Source organism: Heteronotia binoei, chromosome 1 (genome assembly GCF_032191835.1).
Source record: "Heteronotia binoei isolate CCM8104 ecotype False Entrance Well chromosome 1, APGP_CSIRO_Hbin_v1, whole genome shotgun sequence".
NCBI lineage: Eukaryota > Metazoa > Chordata > Lepidosauria > Squamata > Gekkonidae > Heteronotia > Heteronotia binoei.
Window position 1 is genome coordinate 265,067,045 of NC_083223.1, and position 24,978 is coordinate 265,092,022.

Genomic DNA, 24,978 nt, shown 5'->3' on the forward strand with positions numbered 1-24,978 from the left:
TTATCTAATCCCTTCTTGAAGCTGTCTATGCTTGTAGCTGCCACCACCTCCTGTGGCAATGAATTCCACATGTTAATCACCCTTTGGGCGAAGAAGTACTTCCTTTTATCTGTTTTAACCTGACTGCTCAGCAATTTCAGCGAATGCCCACGAGTTCTTGTATTGTGAGAAAGAGAGAAAAGTACTTCTTTCTCCATCCCATGCATTATCTTGTCACCCCGCAGTCGACGTTTCTCCAAGCTAAAGAGCCCCAAGAGTTTTAACCTTTCTTCATAGGGAAAGTGTTCCAACCCTTTAATCATTCTAGTTGCCCTTTTCTGGACTTTTTCCAATGAGAAGAAAGAGTTTTACACAGCCCTGCGCTAATGGGACCTCACCTGCAGCCCTGCTTCCAGGTCTGGTTCCAACTCTTTAGGAGAGGTGTAAGAGTGGTAAGCTGCCGTACAGTCCAAGCTCTGCTCATGACCTGAGTTCGATCCCGGCAGAAGCTGGGTTCAGGTAACCAGCTCAAGATTGACTCAGCCTTCCATTTTTCCGAGGTTGGTAAAATGAGTACCTGGCTTGCTGGAGGTAAAGTTTGAGAGCCAGTTTGGTGTAGTGGTTAAGTGCGTGGACTCTTATCTGGGAGAACTGGGTTTGATTCCCCACTCCTCCACTTGCACCTGCTGGAATGGCCTTGGGTTAGCCATAGCTATCGCAGAGGTTGTCCTTGAAAGGGCAGCTGCTGTGAGAGCCCTCTCAGCCCCACCCACCTCACAGAATAAAGGAGATTGTAAGCCACTCTGAGTTTCTGATTCAGAGAGAAGGGTGGGGTATAAATCTGCAATTCTTCTGCGATTCTGAAGTGTAGATGACTGGGGAAGGCAATGGCAAACTACCCCGTAAAAAAGTCTGCCAAGAAAACATTGTGATGTGATGTCACCCCAAGTGTTGGTAACGACTCAGTGCTTGCTCAGGGGACTACCTTTACCTTTTAGACAAATCAGAAGAGGTTCAGAGGAGAGCAACGAAGATGGTTGGTGGTCTGGAGGGAAGACAGCTGAAGGGTGGGGAGACATGAATGCATTATTTAAATATCAGGGCTGCTCCATGGAAGAGGTCCAAGACTAGTTCTCTGAAGAACCATCAAGAAGACTAGATCTGGTGAGCTTACGTTCCTGGAGGAGAGCGGTCAGTGGAACATCAGGAGAAACCATCTAATGGTGAGAACACTTATCAAGGGGTGAGTGTTCTCCCTGGTTGGGGTTCTCTGAGCAGAGGCTGTGGAAATGCTCTAGTTCTGGATTTTCTGCGTGGAGCAAGAAGCTGTATCAGGTGACCCCCTAGGGCCACTTCTGGCTATGGGGGGTAGGGTTGCCAATTCCCAGGTGGGGGCAGGGGATCCCCCGGGTAGGAGGCCCTCCCCCCACTTCAGGGTCATTAGAAAGCGGGGGGGGGGGAATGTCTGCTGGACGTTACATTATTCCGTATGGAGACCGATTCCCATAGGGTATAATGGAAAATTGATCTGCAGGTATCTGGGACTAAGGGGGGGCTGGTTTTTGAGGTAGAGTCACCAAATTTGCAGCATAGCATCTCATGCCTCTTCTCAAAACACCCTCCAAATTTCAAAAAGATTGGACCAGGGGGTCCAATTCTATGAGCCCCCAAAGAAGGTGCCCCTATCCTTCATTATTTCCAATGGAGGGAAAGCATTTAAAAGGTGTGTGGTCCTGTTCTGATGGCGAGAAATCCCTTTGGAGTTCAATTATGCTTGTCACAACCTTGCTTCTGGCTCCACCCCCAAAGTCTCCTTGCTCCATCCCCAAAGTCCCCAGATATTTCTTGAATTGGATTTGGCAACCCTAATGGGGGGAGGCCTGGGGGGCAGCCTGCAGAGAGCTGTGACAGAGACAGGCCTGGCCAAGCGCCCAAGTTCTTCTTTCAGGCTTAGAGAATGTACTACGCTTCAGCTTTGCCCCCTTTCCAGTCCCTCTTGTCTCTGTTGAAGGAGACTGCAATAAATTATCCAGAAGACTGCCTGTCCCCCTCCCCCCTTTTAAAAACGATTTTGGTGTTCACTTGGATCTGCTGACACACAGTGTAGAAGTTAGGGAACAAAGGCTGCGGCCTTGTCATGGTTTTTATAGGGCTGCGTTGCTGTTTTGGTCCCGAGTCCAGATGAATCTGATGAGGGTAGCCTGTGTGCTGTGACGAGGGATCCACCATTCCATTGGGCTCCAGGACCTGTAGTTCATGGCCAACAGGTTTGGCCTCATTTAGAAATCCTCCAGGTGTGGCGCTTTGGTCTTCTTTCCTGCCCACAGCTGTCTTTTTGTTTTTGTTTTCCGTAAGGACTTCATTTCCTATCAACAGTATTCCCACACGCCACCCTCACAGGTGGCTTTTTTCCTCCCCCCACCTCACCTCCCTTCCAGACATTCTGACTGTGAGTTGCAGCTCTCCCGATGAAGCTGTTGATCACCCACACACCTGTCTACCATCTCTGGGGAAATCCTTTGCCAGTTCTAGGTTGAGCAAGGGCTGCTGGGTTCTTCCCTCACTGTGTTTACAGTGGAAATACAGTACGATGCTTCCTCTTTGGCTTCTTTCAGTTCCCTTCCAGTGACATAAATCTTGCAGGCCAAGACACACAAACACCGACTAAAAAAACAGGTGCAAGATCAGGAATGAGAAGCATGTCACAAAGAGGGATTATGAGGAATTGTTTGCCGGAGGATGTAGTCGTGGCCATGGGAATAATCAGCTTTATATGGGGATAGATTCATGGAGGAGGGGTCTGTGAGTGGCCACCAGCCATGCTGACTGAGGGGAATCTCCACATTCAGAGGCAATCACGCTCTGAATCCCAGTGCCTGGAGGGGTCTTCCTATGTTCTTCTAAAGACCTCGGCCTCTCTGCCTTGTTGTTGGCCCTCCAGAGGAACTGATTGAGGCCACTGTGTGAGACAGGAGGCTGGATTAGATGGACCCTCACTGGTCTGATCCAGCAGGGCTCTTCTGATGTTCTTATGAGGGGAAGGCCTCAGCCTCTCTGCCCTGTTGTTGGCCCTCCAGAGGAACTGATTGAGGCCACTGTGTGAGACAGGAGGCTGAACTAGGTGGACCTTCACTGGTCTGATCCAGCAGGGCTCTTCTGATGTTCTTATGAGGGGAAGGCCTCGGCCTCTCTGCCCTGTTGTTGGCCCTTCAGAGGAATTCGTTGAGGCCACTGTGTGAGACAGGAGGCTGGACTAGATGGTCCATATAAATATCTTATCAGGGAAGGCCCTGATAAGGCTCTTCTTATTGGGGAAGGCCTTGGCCTCTCTGCCCTGTTGTTGGCCCTTCAGAGGAACTGGTTGAGGGTGCTGTGTGAGAAAGGATGTTGGGCTAGATGGACCCTCACTGATCCAGCAGGGCTCTTCTTATCAGGGAAGGCCTTGGCTTCTTTGCCCTGTTGTTAGACCTCAGAGGAACTGGCTGGCCACTCTGTGAGACAGGATGCTGGATTAGGTGGACGACTGGTCTGATCCTGTAAGGCTCTTCTGATGTTCTTATGAGGGGAAGGCCTCGGCCTCTCCTGTTGTTGGCCCCCCAGAGGAACTGGTTGAGGCCACTGTGTGAGATAGGATGCTGGACTAGATAGACCGCTGGTCAGATCCAGCAGGGCTCTTCTTGGTGTTTTGAGCACACTAAAAATGAAGTATAGCAAGTCTAGTAACTTCTGCTGGGTCATGTGTCTCTTGGTGAAAAAGAGGGAGGGAGAGAAAACGACTTCTTTAAGTTTTTCGGAATCTTGTTAGACATTATAGCAAGAACATAGTTGGAAGGAGCCATATAGGTCATCTAGTTCAACCCAGGGGTGCCCCTAGGGCGTGCAACACCCCAGGCATGTCTGCTGCCCTCATCCGTGGTGCCACCCTGTGGCACCGCACCCTGCTGCCTGCACCCTTCCGTCCCCAGGGGTGCATGTGGAGACGGGGAGGGTGCCGGGATGGCTCCCAGACTCTGTTCTGCGGTGCTCGCTGCAGAGAAGTTGCACATTGTGTGGAGAAACGCCATCTTAGTTAATGGTGGTGCTTGGTTGGGAGGGAACATGAAACTGCTAAGGCAGGCTTTGTGGCCTAGCCTTCCCTTCACTCCCTCCTCCCTTCCGGAGTTAAACCATCAACTCTAGGGGGAAAGCCTCCTAGAGGGGCAGGAAGTTCTTTTGTTTTATTGGAGTGAGGCGGGAAAAGGTCAGTTCTCGGCTGGCCCTCAAGGAGAGAGGTTGTCAGTCTGTGGGCTCCTGACTGTGGGAGAGGCCTTCTCAAGAGGGAGAGGACTCCAGGCAGTCAGACCGAGTAAGTCATCCACAAGGCAGGGCAAGTTTAGACCAGGGACGGGAGGATGCATTTAAATCCACGTTTTATTTGTCATTCTGGTTGCTGTTCGGGTGCTGTGCTAAATTGTTACATGCAACTGCTTTTGTTTTTTTCTTTTCTTTTCTTTTTCTCTTCTAATTAAATATTTTTACAGTTTTGAATGCTGGCAGTCAAACTCTGTACCACATAGATCCCCAACTGCTTTAGACCACGCTGCTTTATGAAGGGGGCCCCGGGGAAAGGGGGAAGGCATGTAGTTGGATAAGGTGCCAGTCCTCCAGGGGTTCCCCGAAGAAGTGCTGGGGTCTCTGTGATACCCAAGTACAGGGTGGCAGAGGACCTTGAGGCCTGGCCTCAGAGCTGGAGAGGGGTATTGGGAGTCCTGTTCCTCTCAATCCGAACCCCTAGACTGAGCAGGTGGTGGCAGCAAGCCCAAGTGGCCGGAGGAGAAATAGCTCCCTCCAAAAAGGGGAACGGGGTCTGGTAGGCAAACCAGGGCCGTTCCATCACACACTAGCTAACTGACTTCACCTCTCTTCCAGTTCAGGGAGGCAGAGCGAGTCCAGCGCACAACTTCTCTGTAGCAAGGGCCGCAGAACAGAGGCCAGGAGCTGTCCGGGCACACTCTCCATCTTACTTCACCATGCGCACCCCAGGGGGGGTAGAAGGGTGCAGGGGGCAGCGCTGCAGGGCGGTGGGGGGGGGGCAGCCAGCTGGGGCATTTGTCTAGGGCATGGGGGGCCCAATTCATCATCCCCCCTGGCCCAGCGCCCTAGGCAAATACCTACGTAATTTGCCTAGGGGCAGGGCTACCTCCCTTGCTCAGTATAGGGTCAGCCTAAAGCATGTCTGACAAGCGTTCGTCTAGCCACTGCTTAAAGACTGCCAGTGAGGGAGAACTCACTGTCTCCCTTGGCAGTCGACTCCACTGCTGAACTACTCGACATTTTTTCTTAATGTCCAGCCAGTATCTTTCTGCTTACAATTTAAAACCCTTGTTGTGAGTCCTCTCCTCTGCTGCCAACAGGGAAAGCTCCCTGCCTTCCTCTAAGTGACAGCCCATCAAGGACCTCAAGAGAGCCATCATGTCCCGCCTCAACCTCCTCTTCTCCAGACTGAACATACCCAAACCCCTCAGCCTTTCCTCAGAGGGTTCTTCCTCTAGGCCCCTGATCATCCTTTTTGTTCTCCTCTCCTCTGCTGTCAACAGGAACAGCTCCCTGCCCTCCTCTAAGTTACAGCCCTTCAAGGACCTCAAGAGAGCCGTCATGTCCCACCTCAACCTCCTCTTTCCATGCCCAAGCCCCTCAGCCTTTCCTTTCAGGGATTGGATCTCTAGGTTTGGTCTAGAATCAGTTTGGTGTAGTGGTGAAGTGCGCGGACTCTTATCTGGGAGAACCGGGTTTGACTCCCCACTCCTCCATTTGCACCTGCTGGGACGGCCTTGGGTCAGCCATAGCTTGGGTAGAGTTTGTTCTTGAAAGGGCAGCTGCTATGAGAGCCATCTTGCCCCCCCCCCCACCTCACAGGGTGTCTGTTGTGGAGGGAGAAGATATAGGAGATTGTGAGCCGCTCTGAGATTCGGAGTGGAGGGTGGGATATAAATCCAATATCTTCTTCTAGGTCCCATGCCGTCCTCATTGCTCTCCTCTGCACCTGCTCCGTTCTGTCCAACATAATTTTTGAAGTGAATTGTCTTAAAAATCTATTTGAAAGCTTTTCTAAGAATCTAGCTTATTTGTAATTACGGATTCCAATTTAGATTCCAATTATAGCTTCCAGTTCCAACAATGAGAAAATTGTTACCTTCATATGCATGGCCTTTCTTGGAAACAGGATGCTAGATGGGATGAACCTTTTCATAAACAGTTGAGATGGCTTTACCTAGGGCATGGATGGAGGCAGCCTACCAGATGCGGAAGACAAGCCCCAGTCAGCTTCATGCCTTGCTTGTAGAATCATCGAATCACAGAGTGGGAAGGGGCCATAGAGGCCATCTAGTCCAACCCCTTGCTCAGTGCAGGATCAGCCTAGAGCCAGGGGTGTTGAACACATTTGTTATGAGGGCTGGATCTGACATAAATGAGACTTTGTTCGACCGAGTCATGTCGGGTTGGGCTGAGCCATTTCGGGCCAGGCCATGTTTGTACCTATTTAAAATCAGGTAGCAGAGATATAAATTTTATAAAGGACACAGACAAACACAAATATATATATTTAAAAAACTTAAAACAATCTTAAAATGTTAGCACTCATTGGTCTTAAAGATGCTTTCTTTGCATTTCTCCCATGGGATCCAGGGAACTGAACAAAGGAAGCTCTGGCTCTTTCTTTCCTTCCCCTGGGGTCTGGAGGGGGAGCCTCAGCCAGTAGAAGGAAGAGAGGCTTGGCTCAGTAGCTCTGCTGTGCAATTGAGAGAGCCTGGCAAAGCAAGCTCTCCTTCCCCACCTGTCTCCCCAGGGAAGGAGCCTCAGCCAATGGAGAAACTAGAAGCTTTGCTCTGTAGCTCCTGTGCAGTTGAGCACAGCAAAAGCAAGCTGTTATGCAGAAGGAAGCAAGAGAGAGGGAGAAGGAAACACATGACAGCCAGTTGCTTGGGGGCCTGATTCGGCCCCCAAACTACATGTTTGACACCTTGGCCTAGAGCATTCCTGATGAGTGTTTCTCCAGCTGCTGCTTCAGGACTGCCAGGGAGGGGGGAGCTCATCAACTCCCTAGGCCAGGGGTGGCCAATGGTAGCTCTCCAGATGTTTTTTGCCTACAGCTCCCATCAGCCCCAGCCGTTGGCCATGCTGGCCGGGGCTGCTGGGAGTTGTAGGCAAAAAAACATCTGGAGAGCTACCGTTGGCCACCCCTGCCCTAGGCAGCCCATTCCACTGAAGGACTACTCTGACTGTAAAAAAAAAATTTCCCTAACATTCAGCTGGTACCTTCCCGCCCTTCATTTAAACCCGTTCTCGTGAGTCCTCTCCTCTGCTGTCAACAGGAACAGCTCCCTGCCCTCCTCTACATGACAGCCGTGCCAATACAAGAGACCAGTCATGCCCCCCCCCGCCGGTGAGATTTGTTTATTTATTTTATTACATTTGTATATATTTATTTACTTTAGATTTATATGCCGCCCACACCGCGATCGGACTCTGGGCGGCTAACAGTCATAATAAAAGAATGTAGATACAATTATAAAAGAATAAAGTGCATATAAACAATTTAAAATTACATTTTAAAAAGGTAAAGGTAGTCCCCTGTGCAAGCACCAGTCGTTTCCGACTCTAAGGTGGTGTTGCTTTCACAACGTTTTCACGGCAGACTTTTTACGGGGTGGTTTGCCATGGCCTTCCCCAGTCATCTACATTTTCCCCCCAGCAAGCTGGGTACTCATTTTACTGACCTCGGAAGGATGGAAGGCTGAGTCAACCTCGAGTCGGCGATCTGAAAACCCAGCTTCCGCCGGGGATCGAACTCAGATCGTGACTGAGTACTGCAGCTTTAACACTCTGCGCCACGGGGCTCTCCCCCCCCAAAAAAGAACATGTTTAAAATAAGGAAAGGTCCCCTGTGCAAGCACCAGTCGTTTCTGACTCTGAGGTGACGTTGCTTTCACAACGGGCGGCTAACAGTCATAATAAAAGAATGTAGATACAATTATAAAAGAATAAAGCGCATATAAACAATTTTAAATTACATTTTAAAAAGGTAAAGGTAGTCCCCTGTGCAAGCACCAGTCGTTTCCGACTCTAAGGTGGCGTTGCTTTCACAACGTTTTCACGGCAGACTTTTTACGGGGTGGTTTGCCATGGCCTTCCCCAGTCATCTCCACTTTCCCCCCAGCAAGCTGGGTACTCATTTTACTGACCTCGGAAGGATGGAAGGCTGAGTCAACCTCGAGTCGGCGACCTGAAAACCCAGCTTCCGCCGGGATCGAACTCAGATCGTGACTGAGTACTGCAGCTTTAACACTCTGCGCCACGGGGCTCTCCCCCCCAAAAAAAGAACATGTTTAAAATAAGGAAAGGTCCCCTGTGCAAGCACCAGTCGAGGTGACGTTGCTTTCACAACATTTTCACGGCAGACTTTTTACGGGGTGGTTTGCCATGGCCCTCCTCAGTCATCTACATTATTAGGGTGCTATAAAAAGATTTCATAACAAAGGCGGCTTCTCCAAATCTCAGTTCTCTGTTCCTTATATTACTCTATTAGTGGTCTTGCAGATGGTATTGTTCAGCGACATAACAGTGGCAACCTCCTCCCATGTTAGTTGTTGTAGGACTGATGGGAAAGTTTGGCTTTACAAGCCCTGCGGGGTCAGGGCGGCTAATGACAGTTACAACAACGTGGCACAAAATAAAACCACAATAAAATCATTACAACCATTCATACGATGTCACATATCTCAGGGAAATTGCGTTCAGTTTTAGTTTCGTTCCCAGAGATGTCTGGCAGTAACTGACAGGCTGCAGCTGGGAACAGGTTATGAAATTAGGTGAATGTTAGTCTAACGTATAAGAGCCCTGTGGCGCAGAGTGGCAACGCTGTGGTACTGCAATCTGAACGCTCTGCTCATGACCTGAGTTCAATCCCAGCGGAAGCTGGTTTCAGGTAGCCAGCTCCAGGTTGACTCAGCCTTCACTCCTTCCGAGGTCGGTAAAATGAGTACCCAGCTTGCTGGGGGGAAAGTGCAGATGACTGGGGAAGGCAATGGCAAACCACCACGTAAAAAGTCTGCCGTGAAAACGTTATGAAAGCAACGTCATCCCAGAGTCGGAAATGATTGGTGCTTGCATCTTTACCTTTTTAGTCTAACCTTTCGGGGCTCTTCTTATGATCTGAAGTCTCAGAATGGATTCCAAGCTGGCAGGGGGGTGAGAGTAATGAATGACTTTTTGGTTTATGGCAGGGGTGGCCAAACTGTGGCTCGGGAGCCACTTGTGGCTCTTTCACACATATTGTGTGGCTCTTGAAGCCCCCAACCCCCCATTGGCTAGCTTGGAGAAAGCATTTGTCTCTTTAAATCACTTCTCCACGCCAAGCCTGCTGGCAGCTTGGAGAATGCACCCTTGCCTGGAGACCAGCTGTAATTCTGGGAGCTCTCAAGGCACCATCTGAAGGTTGGCAAATCTCTCTGCTGCTTTCCCAAGGTGGTTAGATTTTAGGGTTGTAGAACATGTTGATGCAGAAGATCCAGGTTTGGGCTTTGACGCAGGTCCAAGCTGTAGAGAATTCTGTTAAATTATTATGATTTATTTAAAGGTAAAGGTAGTCCGCTGCGCAAGCACCAGTCGTTTCCGACTTTGGGGTGGCGTTTCTTTCACAAATGTTTTCACGGAAGACTTTTTAATGGGGTGGTTTGCCCTTGCCTTCCCCAGTCATCTACACTTCCCCCCCATCAAGCTGGGTACTCATTTTACCCACCTCGGAAGGATGGAAGGCTGAGTCAACCTCGAGTCGGCTACCTGAACCCAGCTTCCGCCGGGATCGAACTCGGGTCATGAGCAGAGCTCAGGACTGCAGCTTTACCACTCTGCGCCACGGGGCTCTTCATTATTCATTTATTTTAGTGTATTTCTATTCAGCCCATTCCCTGCAGGGCTCAGGGTGGAGTACATCATATGAGAAAACTATAAAATACAATAAAAACATGTTATAAACAAAAAACTCAACAGCACTCAGAAAATTTTCCATATCGCATATTGCCCAGCCTGGCTGTCTCACATGATATGATGTATAATCCATATAAATAATCCATATAAATGGATTATAACAGGTGTTCGCCTTTTGTGGAGGGGGGGGGAAAGGACACCTGTTGTTCACCTGAGGAGACTTAGGAGATCAGCTGCTATTTAGAGTAAAGCAGCTTAACCGGACAGAAATTTCTGACTCTATCAACTCTCTTCTAACCTACTCTGACAAACAAAATTTCACTCTATTGGAACGGATCTATCTAGTCAAGTCTTTGATCTTGCCTAAGATAGTATTTTATTTGCGCGCTGTCCCTCTATGTATCCCGGCATCTTTGCTGCATAAATGGCAGACTCAAGTGAATGGATTTGTATGGCAACATCGGAAACCAAGGCTTAATTTTGCGTCTTGCAGGCGATCTACTTCGAGGGGTGGTTTAGCGGTCCCAGATATCTCCAGATATCATGATGCTATCATCCTCTCCACCTTAATTAAATATTACAGGCCTTCCTATGTGGCAGACTGGAAGCTGATTGAAAACTCCTATCTTAAGACCTCTTCTTTTCAGGAGGAGCTCTGGGGCATCTCTAGACGGGCTAAGTCTTCTTTTTCTTCCAATCCTTTTCTAGCTTCTCTCCTGCAAGTTTGGCGCAAACACTGCAACCTGCTAGCCCCCCCAACTTCCCCCTTAGCCACATTTGTCGGTCAACCCTGGTTTACTCCAGGTTTGAATAAACACTCTTTCACATCATGGAAACAGTTGCGGCTGACCCGCTTTGCTGATGTCCTCTCCAACGTGGTTCTGAAAGATAAAGTGACCTTGGAGGCAAACTCTGAAATTCGACTTCCCTGGTTTGAGCACCTGCAGCTTAAGCATTTATTAGACATTCATCACTTTAGCCCTTCCTTGCGGATTCATCTTGGGGAGTTTGAGAAATATTTGATAGTGACGAAGCCCCGATTAAGGGATTGATATCGAAAATTTACAAACTGTTACTCCACTCCGTTGACACAAAACCGCACTCCTATCAAGGGGCCTGGCACCGAGATCTGGGCACCGAGCTAACTAAGGAGCAGTGGCAGGTTATTTGGGGCTCCTCCATATATAAAACGAAGGCACTAAATGCGCAACTTCAAGCCATTAAAGTTCTCACACGCTGGTATATGACTCCAGCACAATTATCACACTCTTCCTCTACTTCACCTCTTTGTTTTAAGAACTGCGGCCAGAGAGGCACATTTTTCCACTCCTGGTGGCTCTGCCCCGTCATACAAAGCTTTTGGAGGCTAATTTACCAAGAAGTGCATGCCCTCACCTCATACTCTCCACCATTCACGCCAGAGTACGCTCTTCTGAACCTTGTAAGCGCCTCACGCGCTCCTGACCACACAGAAGAACTAGTTTCACACATGTTCGTAGCAGCTAAATTCGCAATTGCCCTGGTTTGGAAGCAACAAACTCCTCCTTTGAGACTGAAATTGTGGGATTATTTTGTCTTAGATAAGCTCACCTATGATGAAGAAGAAGAAGAAGATATTGGATTTATATCCCGCCCTTCACTCCGAAGAGTCTCAGAGCAGCTCACAATCTCCTTTACCTTCCTCCCCCACAACAGACACCCTGTGAGGTGGGTGGGGCTGGAGAGGGCTCTCACAGCAGCTGCCCTTTCAAGGACAACCTCTGCCAGAGCTATGGCTGACCCAAGGCCATTCTAGCAGGTGCAAGTGGAGAAGTGGGGAATCAAACCCGGTTCTCCCAGATAAGAGTCCGCACACTTAACCACTACACCAAACTGGCTCCAAATGATTTGGATCCTCGTTGCTCCTCCCAAACTGCTTCCCTAGACTTTATGTGCAAATGGCATCCCTTTATTGATAAAGTCTCGAAGGACAGCAGTTACCCTAATGACTCATACCATGCTATTTTGATGTCATGTCAACTAATGTTGTAATTAGCCTTTAATAGCTAACCTTGTATGTTTCCATTTCCCTATTTTATATTGGTACATGCTACACATGTGTTGATGTCTCATCACTATTGTACCTTGAACTTTATATTAATAAAGTTTTTTAAAATAAAAAAAAATAAAGCAGCTTCCTATAAGGTCATAATTCAGTGGTAAATGCTTTTGCTTTGCAGGGGTCCCAGATTCATTTCCCCCCAATCTTAAAAGCTTTATGCAGTAGAGCTAGGAAAGTTCTCGGCCCAAGGCCATGGAGAGGTCAAATAGACCGAGCTTGATGAAGACAGCGGTGTGGGTTCACAAAGCTGGCTGAACGCTTCAGCCCCGGTGCGCGGAGTAATCTGATTTTTCTCCTCTGCTTTGTCTAATCCCACCAGGTGGACTTCCTTGCAACCAGAAGTATTTTGGCCGCGATTCTATTGTGTGCGTGTGCAACAGTACGTACTGCGACACCCACGACCCTGTCTCCCTCCCGCCCGTGGGTTTCTTTGTCAAGTATGAAAGCAGTAAGACCGGAAAGCGACTGGAACAGAGTCAAGGGATGTTTCAAGACAGGACATTTGTGCCAGGTATCTACTTCTGCTGTGTGTGTGTGCGAGCAACCTGATCTAGCCCAAGTCCCTCAGCACCTTACAAACTCTCAGAGTTGTGTGTTGGGCTTCCACACCAAAATTTCTAGCCAAAATTTGTAAACGCTGGCTTCGGAAACCGAATCTGCGTCGGTTGTAGTTTATTTTATTCAGTAACATGGGGAAGTATTATAAGTCAAGCAAATTACCAATTAACTGAGGAAAATTAACTGAATCTTTGTCGGTTGTAGTTTTTTTTTATTCAGTAGCAAGGGGAAGTATTATGAGTCAGGCAGATTACCAGTTGAGCATAATTTCTCTGAGGAAAATTAACTGAATCTTTGTCGGTTATAGTTTCTTTTATTCAGTAACATGGGGAAGTATTATGAGTCAGGCAGATTACCAGTTGAGCATAATTTCTCTGAGGAAAATTAACTGAATCTTTATCGGTTGTAGTTTTTTTTATTCAGTAACATGGGGAAGTATTCTGAGTCAGGCAGATTACCAGTTGAGCATAATTTCTCTGAGGAAAATTAATTTGGGAGGCAAAATTGAGATTCAGCATGTATTCAGTGTCAAAGGTGTTCTCGATGTCAAATGTATTTTTAGCCCCGATCCTGGACGTAAGTGTAAAGAGATAGGAGTGGAGGTGCTGGCTGCAAGTTACTATCTTGTTCGTCTGGTTGTGTTTTTTCACCTTGGTTGTTAGCCAAAATTTCGTGCCCAAGTCTCTGTTACAAGGAAGGTGGCCAGGTTGGCGAGGGGCAGGGTATTCCCCAGACTTGGCCTAGGGACAACAGGAGAGAATTTGGGTGCTTCTGGTGCTTTTCTGCCATTCTTATGCTAATCTTTTTTATTAAAGTGAGATAAAAAAATTGTTAATTATGTTCTTCCGCCATATGAATTTTCTATGCAAGCGCAGGGAATTTTTTGGGGAAAACCACAGGCAGAAGAGCCAAAGGTTGCTTTGGACAACCCCATATGTACTTTTGGAGAATGGGGAAAGGAGAAAGGAGTGGTTGTTTCAATTCAGCGTTGTTGGAATTATGGCTGTGGGGATGGATGGATGTGTGTAAAGCAGAAACAAAAGAGCCAACCATTGTGCTATAATACAGTGTATAATACAGTTGGACATTTGACCGGTCATAAAAATGGTCTGTTTTGGTCAAACTGAAAGAGAATGGTATTTGTCAGGGTCCTCAACTTTTTTAGGCATGTGGACGTCTTTGGAATTCTGATACATGGTTGTGGGTGCAGCCACAAAATGGCTACCAGAGGAGGCGGGGCCAGCCGCAACATAGTTGCCAGAGGAGGTGGGGCCAGCCATAGAACATCAAGGAGTGAGGCTATACATAGCTTTAACAGTAAAGTAACTTCAGCATTTCAGACCAAAGCACTGCTCAACACACTACCTTTAAAAAGGAACATATTGTTTCAAAATCTTGCCTTGCAAATTGGATGGCCTTGGGTTAGCCATAGCTCTCCTAGGAGTTGCCCTTGATCAAAGAAACATATAAAGTACCTGACTCTTGGAATGAAGCTTTAATTTCTTTAATACATAAAGAAGGGTCAGAGCCAACAGAGATCCAAAATTTCAGACCAATTTCACTCCTGAACACAGATTATAAAATTTTTGCGACCATTTTGACAGATTGAAGAAAATTATACCAGACATCGTACACGAAGATCAAACTGGTTTTATTCCGAAATGGCAAATGAGTCAAAATATAAGATACATATTGAGCATACTGGAATACTATCGAGAACATCCTGAAAAGTGAATGGCATGTATTATGTTAGATGCTGAGAAAGCTTTTGATAACGTGAACTGGAACTTTATATTAAAATGTCTAAACGCTATCGGATGTGGAGAAAATTTTGGCAAATTAGTTAAGGCTATCTACTCTACTCAAAAGGCTAGAATAAATATCAATGGGAATCTTTCACAACCTATACCTATTGAGCAAGGCACCAGACAAGGTTGTCCGCTCTCACCCCTACTTTTTGTGTTAGTACTGGAGTTTTTGATGAATACCATACAAGAAGATCAGGAGATTAGAGGCACGAGGATAAAGGGTGAAAGCTTTAAAATACTAGCTTTTGCAGACTATTTGCTGTACATTTTAGAAGACCCCATGCACTCAATTGGAAAGTTAAAAAAGAGATTGGAACAATATGGTGATGTAGCAGGTCTCAAAATAAATTATCAAAAAACTAAGTTTCTCACGAAAAACATGTCTCAAAAACTAATTAGTGAGTTGGAGGAAAAGTCGGGTTTCGGATATGAAAAAAAGTAAAATATTTAGGTATTTACTTGACAACAGAATTGAAAACCCTGAAACATGACAATTTTGATAAAGTTATGAAGGAAATAAAATTAGATCTAGAAAGGTGGAATGATTTACAAATCTCTCTATTAGGAAGGATTGCAACAGTTAAAATGAATGTGTTGCCCCGAATTTTGTTTCTATTTCAAATGATTCCGATTGTAATCCCAACAGTTTTCTTTCAACAATTGAATAAGGCAATAAGTAAGTTTATATGGCAAAATAAGAGACCCAGAATAAAACTGAACATATTACAAGATAGTAAACAAAGAGGGGGTTTCGCATTGCCAGACTGGCAAACATATTATAAGGCGTGTGTTTTAACTTGGGCTAAGGATTGGCTTTTATTAAAGAATAAGAGATTGTTGATACTGGAAGGGGCAGACTTAATAAGGGGGTGGCATTCCTATATTTGGTATCAACCCCCTCAAAAGAATAGTATATTTTTCAGACATGAAATAAGAAAATCTATTTATAGAATTTGGATAGGAGTAAAATCCCAATTCTACAAATACACGCCTGTATGGTTATCCCCGGTAGAAGCATCAATCCATCTGAATCTTTTTCAGTGGGAACATAATCATAACTATGGGCCCTTATTAGATGATAAAGGTGATTTACAACTTGATGGAAATTCCTTAGATTGGTGGGTTAAATTACAAATTAGATCAAGATATAAAGGTGACAAAGAATTAGGTTTTGTTAAAAAAATTAACGAATTTGATACTTTAATTTTAAGTACTGATCAAAAGTTGATCTCAAAAATTTATAATTGGTTGTTAGAGGTAAGAATGCAGGATGAAGTAGTTAAAGAAAGTTGGGTAAAGTGGATGCAGGATTTTGGTTATAACATAGAATTAGTGGATTGGGAGAAAATCTGGAAAGAAAATCTTAAACTAACTAAATCGGCTACACTTAAGGAAAACCTCTACAAGATGGTATATCGTTGGTACTTCACGCCTGAGAAATTAGCAAAATGTTACCCTAACTCATCTAACAAATGCTGGAAATGTAATAAGACAAAAGGAACTTTATATCATGGTTGGTGGCAATGTGAAAAGGCCAAAAAATACTGGGCTCAGATTTACGTATGGGCAAAAAAATATTGAAAATAAATATACCGCATACACCTGAATTATATTTGTTAAATATATGTAAGAACTCCATTCCTAAAGTAACCAGAAAATGATTATTATATATAGTAACTGTGGCTAGACTAATATATGCTAGACACTGGAAAACCCAGCAGGTGCCAGGGAAAGAAGAATTTTTACAAAAGTTATATGAAGTGGCAGAAATGGACTTTTTAATGACTAAACTAAGAGAAGGAAATATAGAGAAATGTAAAGAAGCTTGGAAACCGTTATACGATTGGGCAAAAATGTGTGATAACGGAAAAGATGGAAAATGATTCAAATGATTCATTCATTCAGGTGGGAGCACATACAGCCGGGGCTACGCAGACTGCACTGGCTGCCAGTGGTATACCGAGTTCGCTACAAAGTGCTGGTTATCACCTTTAAAGCCCTATATGGCCGAGGACACACAAATCCTAGGGCATTTCCAGTGTGATGCTCTAGGAATTGCAGTAAAACTCTAAGGTTCCAAATCCTAGAGCATCCCTAGTGTGACGTCCCTGGTGCAATGATGTCACTCCTGGGTGACATCACCGCGGCACATGCGCGAGGAAACAAGTCCCCCGCTGCAGTGGCGGAGGGCCTTGTCAGCTCTAATCTGAAGGGATGCCTAAACTTGTTCTTTGCACGCAACCAAATGGGTTTGCTCCTTTAATCTAGGACAGGGGTGGCCAAACTGTGGCTCTTTCACACATATTGGGTGGCTCTCGAAGCCCCCCCCCACCCCATCAACTGGCTTGGAGAAGGCATTTGTCTCTTTAAATCACTTCTCATAGCCAAGCCAGCCAGAAGCTTAGCGAAGGCATTTAAAGTTAAAGTTGCTTTCTTTCCACCTCCCTCCCTCCACCTCCCCCATCTATTTTCCTACCTTCCTTCCTATCTGGCGACTCCCAAACATCTGATGTTTGTTCTGTGTGGCTCTTACGTTAAGCAAGTTTGGCACCCCCTGATCTAGGACAAACCCCAAACCAGAAAGTTTAAAGTGTAAGCACGATACAAACGAAAACTGTGCGGCAAAAAATAATCGAATGCTAAATAATTATTATAACAATCATTCATACATCAATGACACATAATGTCATAATGTGCGTCAGTCTCTTATTCATGTATTCGTAGTCCGTATTGGGAAAAAGCACCTCAGGAGTCATCTGAGAAATCCTCCAGCAAGTCCTAGCATGATGACAAATGTTGAGTTTATTTGTTATATCAGCATGTCAAACCTCCGTGAGTCATTCAGTCACAAGCAGAAGTGAAAGGATCTTCATTGCAGGGCTGGAGGGTAAGGGAAGCTGCGTATTTGCAAGAAAAGATTTTGAAACGGTATGTTCATTTTTAAAGGCTTCGATATTTAAACCTTGTTCAGCCAGAGGCTTGACAGCTGATACAACAAATAAAGCTGATACAACGAATACAACAACATTTGTCGTCATGCTAGTGAACAAAACCCACATCAATCATCACACATCCATTGTGCATACAAATTATTTGCCTATCGGAGCACCAGTCCTTCGCAACCCCAGGACAAAAAGTTCCAACATTTGACCAGCTGGCATTGCTCCTCCTAGCATTCCAAAGCATTTAGCATTAACCTATACAGCAGTGGTGCTATTGCCTACAGCTGATGAATTCAGTAATCTCTCTTGGCATAGTGGTTAACTGGTTTGGTGTACTGGTTAAGTGCGCGGACTCTTATCTGGTTTGATTCCTCAGTCCTCCACTTGCAGTTGCTGGAATGGCCTTGGGTCAGCCATAGCTCTCGCAGAGTTGTCCTTGAAAGGGCAGCTTCTGGGAGAGCTCTCTCAGCCCCCACCCACCTCACAGGGTGTCTCTGTGCAGGACAGTACAGAAGAAGACAGTCCTTTACTCCTTACTTTCCCAGCAGCTTTTGTGATACAACCATTTCTAACTGGCTACGGAAAGGAAATCGCTTTTTCCAACCCTTATGATCCCTCTAAAGAAGGGAACAGACTTTTAGCACATCCTAGGCTGGAGAGGACAACAGCATCACATTCCCACAAATCCCTCTCTTTTTTTTCCAAATTTATAATTTTTATTATTTTTGGACAGATTACAGCAATTGTTACCATCAATACTAGACAAAATTTTATAACAGAAAAGAGAAAATATTACTAAACTAGAATACCTACAATAGCAAGTGTTTATAAAGTAAAACAACAAAAGTCCGCATAGTCAGAGCGATGGTATTCCCAGTAGTAACGTATGACTGTGAAAGCTGAACCATAAGGATGGCCGAGCGCAGAAGAAAAGATGCTTTTGAGCTGTGGTGCTGGAGAAGAATCTTGAGAGTTCCTTGGACTGCAAGAAGATCAAATTAGTCAGTCCTAAGGGAAATCAACCCAGACTGTTCCCTGGAAGGTCAGATACTGAAGCTCAAATACTTTGGCCACCAAATGAGAAGGGAGCACTCCCTGGAGAAGACCATGATGCTGGGAAAGACAGAAGGCAAAAGAAGAAGGGGACGGCAAGAGATGAGATGGCTGGAAAGTGTTACTGATGTAACAATTACGAATTTGAGCAGACTTCGGAGGATGGTGGAAGAGAGGAGGGCCTGGCGTGACTTGGCCCATCGGGACACAAAGAATCGGACTCGACGGTGCAACTGAACAACAGCAACAACAAAAAAGGATCCGCTTCGTATGTATGGATAACCACTCATAAATGAAAATCCAGAATTCAAAATTCTGGCGTGACTTTGTCCATTCGACAATGATGTAGAATAGTGACTGCCATAGGCTAATTTACTGTATTAGGGTTTGTAGAATCTTTCGGGTTCAAGTGCCGTGTTCTACTGGAGAAAGTTTTCCTTTGTTCTGTGTTAATTGCTGGGAGGTAGCAAATTCCACAGAACAATCAGCACAGTCAACAACCATCATCTTCCTTATCTTCAAACCCCTTCCAACCCTCCCAGCAATTAACACAGAACAATGGTCGCATTCAACAGCCAGTTTCCTTATCACTATCCTTCCAGGAAGCCCCACCAAACAATGGGCACATCCACAAACCAATTGCCCTTTCATCACACCCCCTCCAGCCTAGAAATAGCAGTTGTCCAGCAGCCCTGGCCCCACTCAACGCACAGCAGCCAAGAAGGTCAGAGCGCTTGCTCCGGCTGCAACTCCACTGAGGATGTTCTCCGCAGCTGAGAACGAAACGTCTGGAAGGAAAACTTTCTCCTGTAGAACACGGCACTTGAGCCCGAAAGATTCTACAAACCCTAATGATGTTACCAGCCGTGAAAACGTGAAATCTTTGATAATTTACTGTAAATGAAATAATCCCAGATTTTGTTAAATCAACTTTGAAGCGAATGTATACATCTTTCCATTTTGGGGGGGAGGGGGCTATTAAAGTTTTTGCAATAGATAACAATAATACCACCATATCTTATATACCTGTCTATATTTTTTGCACCCCAATGAACCCTAGGGATCTTTAATGAAAGCACTACCTGTATTTCTATAATTTGTCGCCAAAATCCCTGTATGTAGGAGCACGACCACCAACCTGCATCCCACAGTTTCTGAAGCATTGTCTATTTATTTACCTTATTTTCTTTACCTTAAATTTCTCTCCCACCCTCTCCGCGAGCGGACTCAGGGTGGCTAACAACATTTATATTTACAATTTAAAAACCAATAAAATACAGTTGCAATTTTAAACCATTATGTGGTGCTGTACCACTTCAATATAAGCGAGTTCTTCTTTTCTGATGGTGCTCACATAGTATCGTAGCTCTATAATGATGTGGGGTGGCAGTCCTCTCCCGTTTAGATATTCAAGGCCTGTTGGAACAGTTCAGTTTTGCAGGCCCTGCAGAAAGTAGAGAGATCCTGTAGGGCCCTTATGGCCTCCAGGAGAGCATTCCACATCTCTGGTGCTGCCACTGAGAAGGCCCTAGCCCGTGTAGAGCATAGCCTAGCCTCCTTTGGTCCAGGGATGGACAGTAGATTTTGTGTCCCTGAACGTCATGCTCTCAAGTTACAGGGTGGGTTACAAGTCACATAAATTGTGACAATAAAACAATAAAATAAAAGGATAAAAGGATAAAAGGAAGTACTTCTTCACCCAAAGGGTGATGAACACATGGAATTCACTGCCATAGGAGGTTGTGGCGGCTGCAAGCATAGACAGCTTCAAGAGGAGAATGGAGAAAAATCTGAAGCAGAGGTCCATCAGTGGCTGCCACAGCATATGAAGGTCAGATGCTGAAGCTGAAACTCAAATACTTTGGCCACCAAATGAGAAGGGAGCAGTCCATGGAGAAGATCCTGATGCTGGGAAAGACAGAAGGCAAAAGAAGAAGGGGACGGCAAAAGATGAGATTGCTGGACAGCGTTTCTGATGTAACTAAAATGAATTTGAGCAGACTTCAGAGGATGGTGGAAGACAGGAGGGCCTGGCGTGACTTTGTCCATAGCGTCACAAAGAGTTGGACTCGACTGAATAATAACAATAACAAAATTGTTGGAACTCTCTGTCTGGGGCAGTGATGCTCTGCATTCTTGGTGCTTGGGGGGGCCACAGTGGGAGTGTTTCTAGAAGAAGAAGAAGATGAGCAGCTCACAATCTCCTTTACCTTCCCCCACACACACAACAGACACCCTGTGAGGTGGGTGGGGCTGGAGAGGGCTCTCACAGCAGCTGCCCTTTCAAGGACAACCTCTGCCAGAGCTATGGCTGACCCAAGGCCATTCCGGCAGCTGCAAGTGGAGGAGTGGGGAATCAAACCCGGTTCTCCCAGATAAGAGTCTGCGCACTTAACCACTACATCAAACTGGCTCTCCTGGTGTCCTGGTCCCACTGATGGACCTCCTGATGGCACCTGATTTTTTTTGGCCAGTGTGTTGCACTAGATGGGCCTGATCCAACATGGCTTCTCTTATGTTCTTATGTTCAAAATTATGTTATGTATTAAGAAGATTAAAAATTAGGGTGGTAATCAAATCAGCATAGGACATTGCCTTGGTAGCAACGCTAAGATGTATCCTTCTGAGCGGTGCTGATGATGTCGTCCACAAGGCCGGGGCTACCAGTAGGGGAAGCTGAAAGATGGAGGAATTTGGATGCCTGCAATCTCAGCTAAAAGCCCGGCAGAATAGCTCCATCTTACAGGCCCTGTGGTACTGTAGTCGATCCCTCAGGGCCACGATCTCGATTGGTAGCTTGTTCCACCAGACTGGGACCAGGGCTGAAAAGGCCCTGGCCCTGGTTGAGGCTAGCCAGAGGTCCTTCATGCCAGGGACATTCAGAAGGAGGAGAGAGCAGTTGATAAGCCCATGAATCTGCAGATTCCCTTTCTTGTTTCTGATGACTGTGATTGATGGTGGGCTGTCTTAAGGTTTCAGACAGAGGTCCCTTTTCCAATTTTAGCATATGTGCTGCTAAAGCAAGCACAAGGTCCCTTTTCCTACCCCATTACATAAGATTCTCTAACTGGACATGCTGTAGTTCAAACCTGAGACATTCCACAGGAGGTGGCGGCTACAAGCATAGCCAGCTTCAAGAGGGGATTGGATCAATATATGGAGCAGAGGTCCATCAGTGGCTATTAGCCACAGCTTATTGTTGGAACTCTCTGTCTGGAGCAGTGATGCCCTGGATTCTTGGTGCTTGGGAGGGGCAACAGGGTGAGGGCTTCTAGTGTCCTGGTCCCACTGATGGACCTCCTGATGGCACCTGGTTTTTTTGGCCACTGTGTGACACAGAGTGTTGGAATGTATGGGCCATTGGCCTGATCCAACACGGCTTCTCTTACATTCCACATGCAAGGCCTCTGCTTTCTTCAGCACCTGCCGTACATACTCTGTCCTCCTCTCCAGTATTCGTCAATTGCGTCACAATTTCATAGCGTGTCTGCTCATTTCCCCAAATGTATGGCAGTTAGTTAAGGCTGCCGAGAATTCTTTGTTGGATCTTCCTAGTTTTGCCTTTGCAGGACTGCGGTTCCCAGAGTTCCCTCTTCCACCAGGTCTAAATTCTGTAACATGGATGAGCTCTCTGTTTTCCACTTACTCAGCCCAACAGTTTCTAGCCCGGTATCATAAGACCCTCTTTCCGGTTCCTTCTCTTTTCAGATGTCGTCCTGGCTCTGGAGCCAACGCAGCGGTACCAGATAGTGAAGGGGTTCGGCGGTTCGGTCACCGATGCGGCCTGCATGAATATTCTTTCCCTGACACCGGAAACCCAGAACAATTTGCTCCGTTCCTACTTCTCGGAGGATGGTGAATACTTGAGAATTGAAGGGCTGGGGGCAGGGCGATGACTTGGGGATATAAGAAAACAGCAGTCCACGTTTTTTCCTCATTATTGCCCCCTCCTCTCGCGCTTTTGTAGGGATTGAATACAACATGATACGAACACCCATGGCAAGCTGTGATTTCTCCATGCGGGTGTACTCATACGCTGACGTTCCGGAAGACTATGAGTTGAAACACTTCGCCTTGGTCGAGGAGGACATCAAGATGAAAGTGAGTGTTGCGAGGGGTGTCTGCACGTGTGCAGAAGTGACCAGAAGGGAAGGGTTGACGTTGAGGCATGGCTTTAGGTGGGACCCTGGTGGCCTGCTTATTTTACTTGATTTAAAAGTACACGTGGTGTTTGTCGTTTGGATCGAGGCTGTGGTGGAAGGTAGAGATTTTCCATGTGTTGTTTATTTAGGTTCCCTTCAGCTGGACAGAGTGAAAACACATCTTGTCCTGTGTATCGTGAATTGCAGTCAAAACTACAAGCATAGACAGCTTCAAGAGGGGATTTATTTTTTTACTTACTTGCTTACCTACCTTAAATTTCTATCCCACCCACTCCGCGAGCGGACTCAGGGCAACTAACAACATTGATCAAAGATTTCAGGTTTTCACGGCTGGTAACATCATCAGGGTTTGTAGAATCTTTCGGGCTCAAGTGCCGTGTTCTACTGGAGAAAGTTTTCCTTCCAGACGTTTCGTTCTCAGCTGCGGAGAACATCCTCAGTGGCGCTGCAGCCGGAGCAGGCGCTCTGACCTTCTTGGCTGCTGTGCATTGAACAACCTTTACGTTTACAATTTAAAAACCAATAAAATACAGTTGCAATTTTAAACCATTATGTGGTGCTGTACCACTTCCATATAAGCAAGTTCTTCTTTTCTGATGGTGATCACATAGTATCGTAGCTCTATAATGATGTGGGGTGGCAGTCCTCTTCTGGTTAGATATTAAGAACATAAGAGAAGCCATGTTGGATCAGGCCAACGGCCCATCCAGTCCAACACTGTGTCACACAGTGGCAAAAAAATTTATATACACACATACACTGTGGCTAATAGCCACTGATGGACCTGTGCTCCATATTTTTATCTAAACCCTTCTTGAAGGTGGCTATACTTGTGGCCGCCACCACCTCCTGTGGCAGTGAATTCCACATGTTAATCACCCTTTGGGTGATTAACCAACACTGTGTCACACAGTGGCAAAAAAATTTATATACACACATACACTGCGGCTAATAGCCACTGATGGACCTGTGCTCCATATTTTTATCTAAACCCTTCTTGAAGGTGGCTATACTTGTGGCCGCCACCACCTCCTGTGGCAGTGAATTCCACATGTTAATCACCCTTTGGGTGAAGAAGTACTTCCTTTTATCCGTTTTAACCTGTCTGCTCAGCAATTTCATCGAATGCCCACGAGTTCTTGTATTGTGAGAAAGGGCGAAAGGTACTTCTTTCTCTACTTTCTCCATCCCATGCATTATCTTGTAAACCTCTATCATGTCACCCCGCAGTCGACGTTTCTCCAAGCTAAAGTGTCCCAAGCGTTTCAACCTTTCTTCATAGGGAAAGTGCTCCAGCCCTTTAATCATTCTAGTAACTGTAACTTGCTGGATTCCTTTTATATATAGCTGAAATATTTATGTGTATTAATAACTAGGGTTTTATCTGTTTTATCTGTTTTATCTGTTTTAAATATGGATCCCTTTATATGTGTAATGTTGATGGATCTACTATTGGAAGCCGCCCTGAGCCACTTGTGGGAAGGGCGGGGTATAAATCTTAAATAAATAAATAAATAAATAAATAAATAGTTGCCCTTCTCTGGACTTTCTCCAATGCTATAATATCCTTTTTGAGGTGCGGCGACCAGAACTGCACACAGTACTCCAAATGAGACCGCACCATCGATTTATACAGGGGCATTATGATATTAAAGTCCTGCTCAGTTTTGCAGGCCCTGCGGAAAGTAGAGAGATCCCGCAGGGCCCTTATGGTCCCTGGAGAGCATTCCAGATTTCTGGTGCTGCCACTGAGAAGGCCCTAGCCCATGTAGAGCATAGCCTAGCCTCCTTTGGTCCAGGGATGGACAGTAGATTTTGTGTCCCTGATCGCAGTGCTCGCTGGGGAACATGCGGAGAAAGGCGGTCCCGTAGATTGGCAGGCCCCTGACCATAAAGGGCTTTAAAGGTCAATACCAACACCTTGAAACGGACTCGGAACACGATAGGTAGCCAGTGCAGCTCTTTCAGCACTGGCTGAATGTGCTCCCATCGAGGGAGCCCCATCAACAGCGTTCTGCACTAGCTGTAGTTTCCGAGTCAGGGTCAAGGGTAGCCCCATGTAGAGAGCATTACAGTGATCTATTCTCAAGGTGGCCGTGGCTTGGATCACCATTGCTAAGTCGTCATGTCCCAGGAAAGGGGCCAACTGTTGCACCTGCCGAAGATGAAAAAAGGCGGATCTGGTAGTGGCTGCTACTTGGGCCTCCATTGTAAGAGAGGACTCCAGGAGCACACCCAAGCTCTTGACCTTAGACGCCAGTATTAGCAGCACCCTATCAAGAGCTGGCAGAGGAATCCCCCCCCCCCCCCCGCCGGACCCGGACGCTTAGATAGAGAACCTTCGTATTCGTAGGATACAGCTTCAAACACAGTGTATTGTTGGAACTCTCTGTCTGGGGCAGTGATGC

The 24,978-nt window shown here is 46.2% G+C and overlaps 1 protein-coding gene across 1 annotated transcript in view; it reads left to right on the plus strand.

Moving 5' to 3' along the window:
- Nucleotides 1-24,978, plus strand: part of LOC132583609 (lysosomal acid glucosylceramidase-like) — a 99,144-nt gene that overhangs the window by 45,979 nt on the left and 28,187 nt on the right. Inside the window, 3 exon segments of the mRNA XM_060255233.1 lie at nt 12,366-12,557; nt 22,116-22,262; nt 22,375-22,508. Of these exon segments, the coding sequence (XP_060111216.1) occupies nt 12,366-12,557; nt 22,116-22,262; nt 22,375-22,508 (473 nt within the window).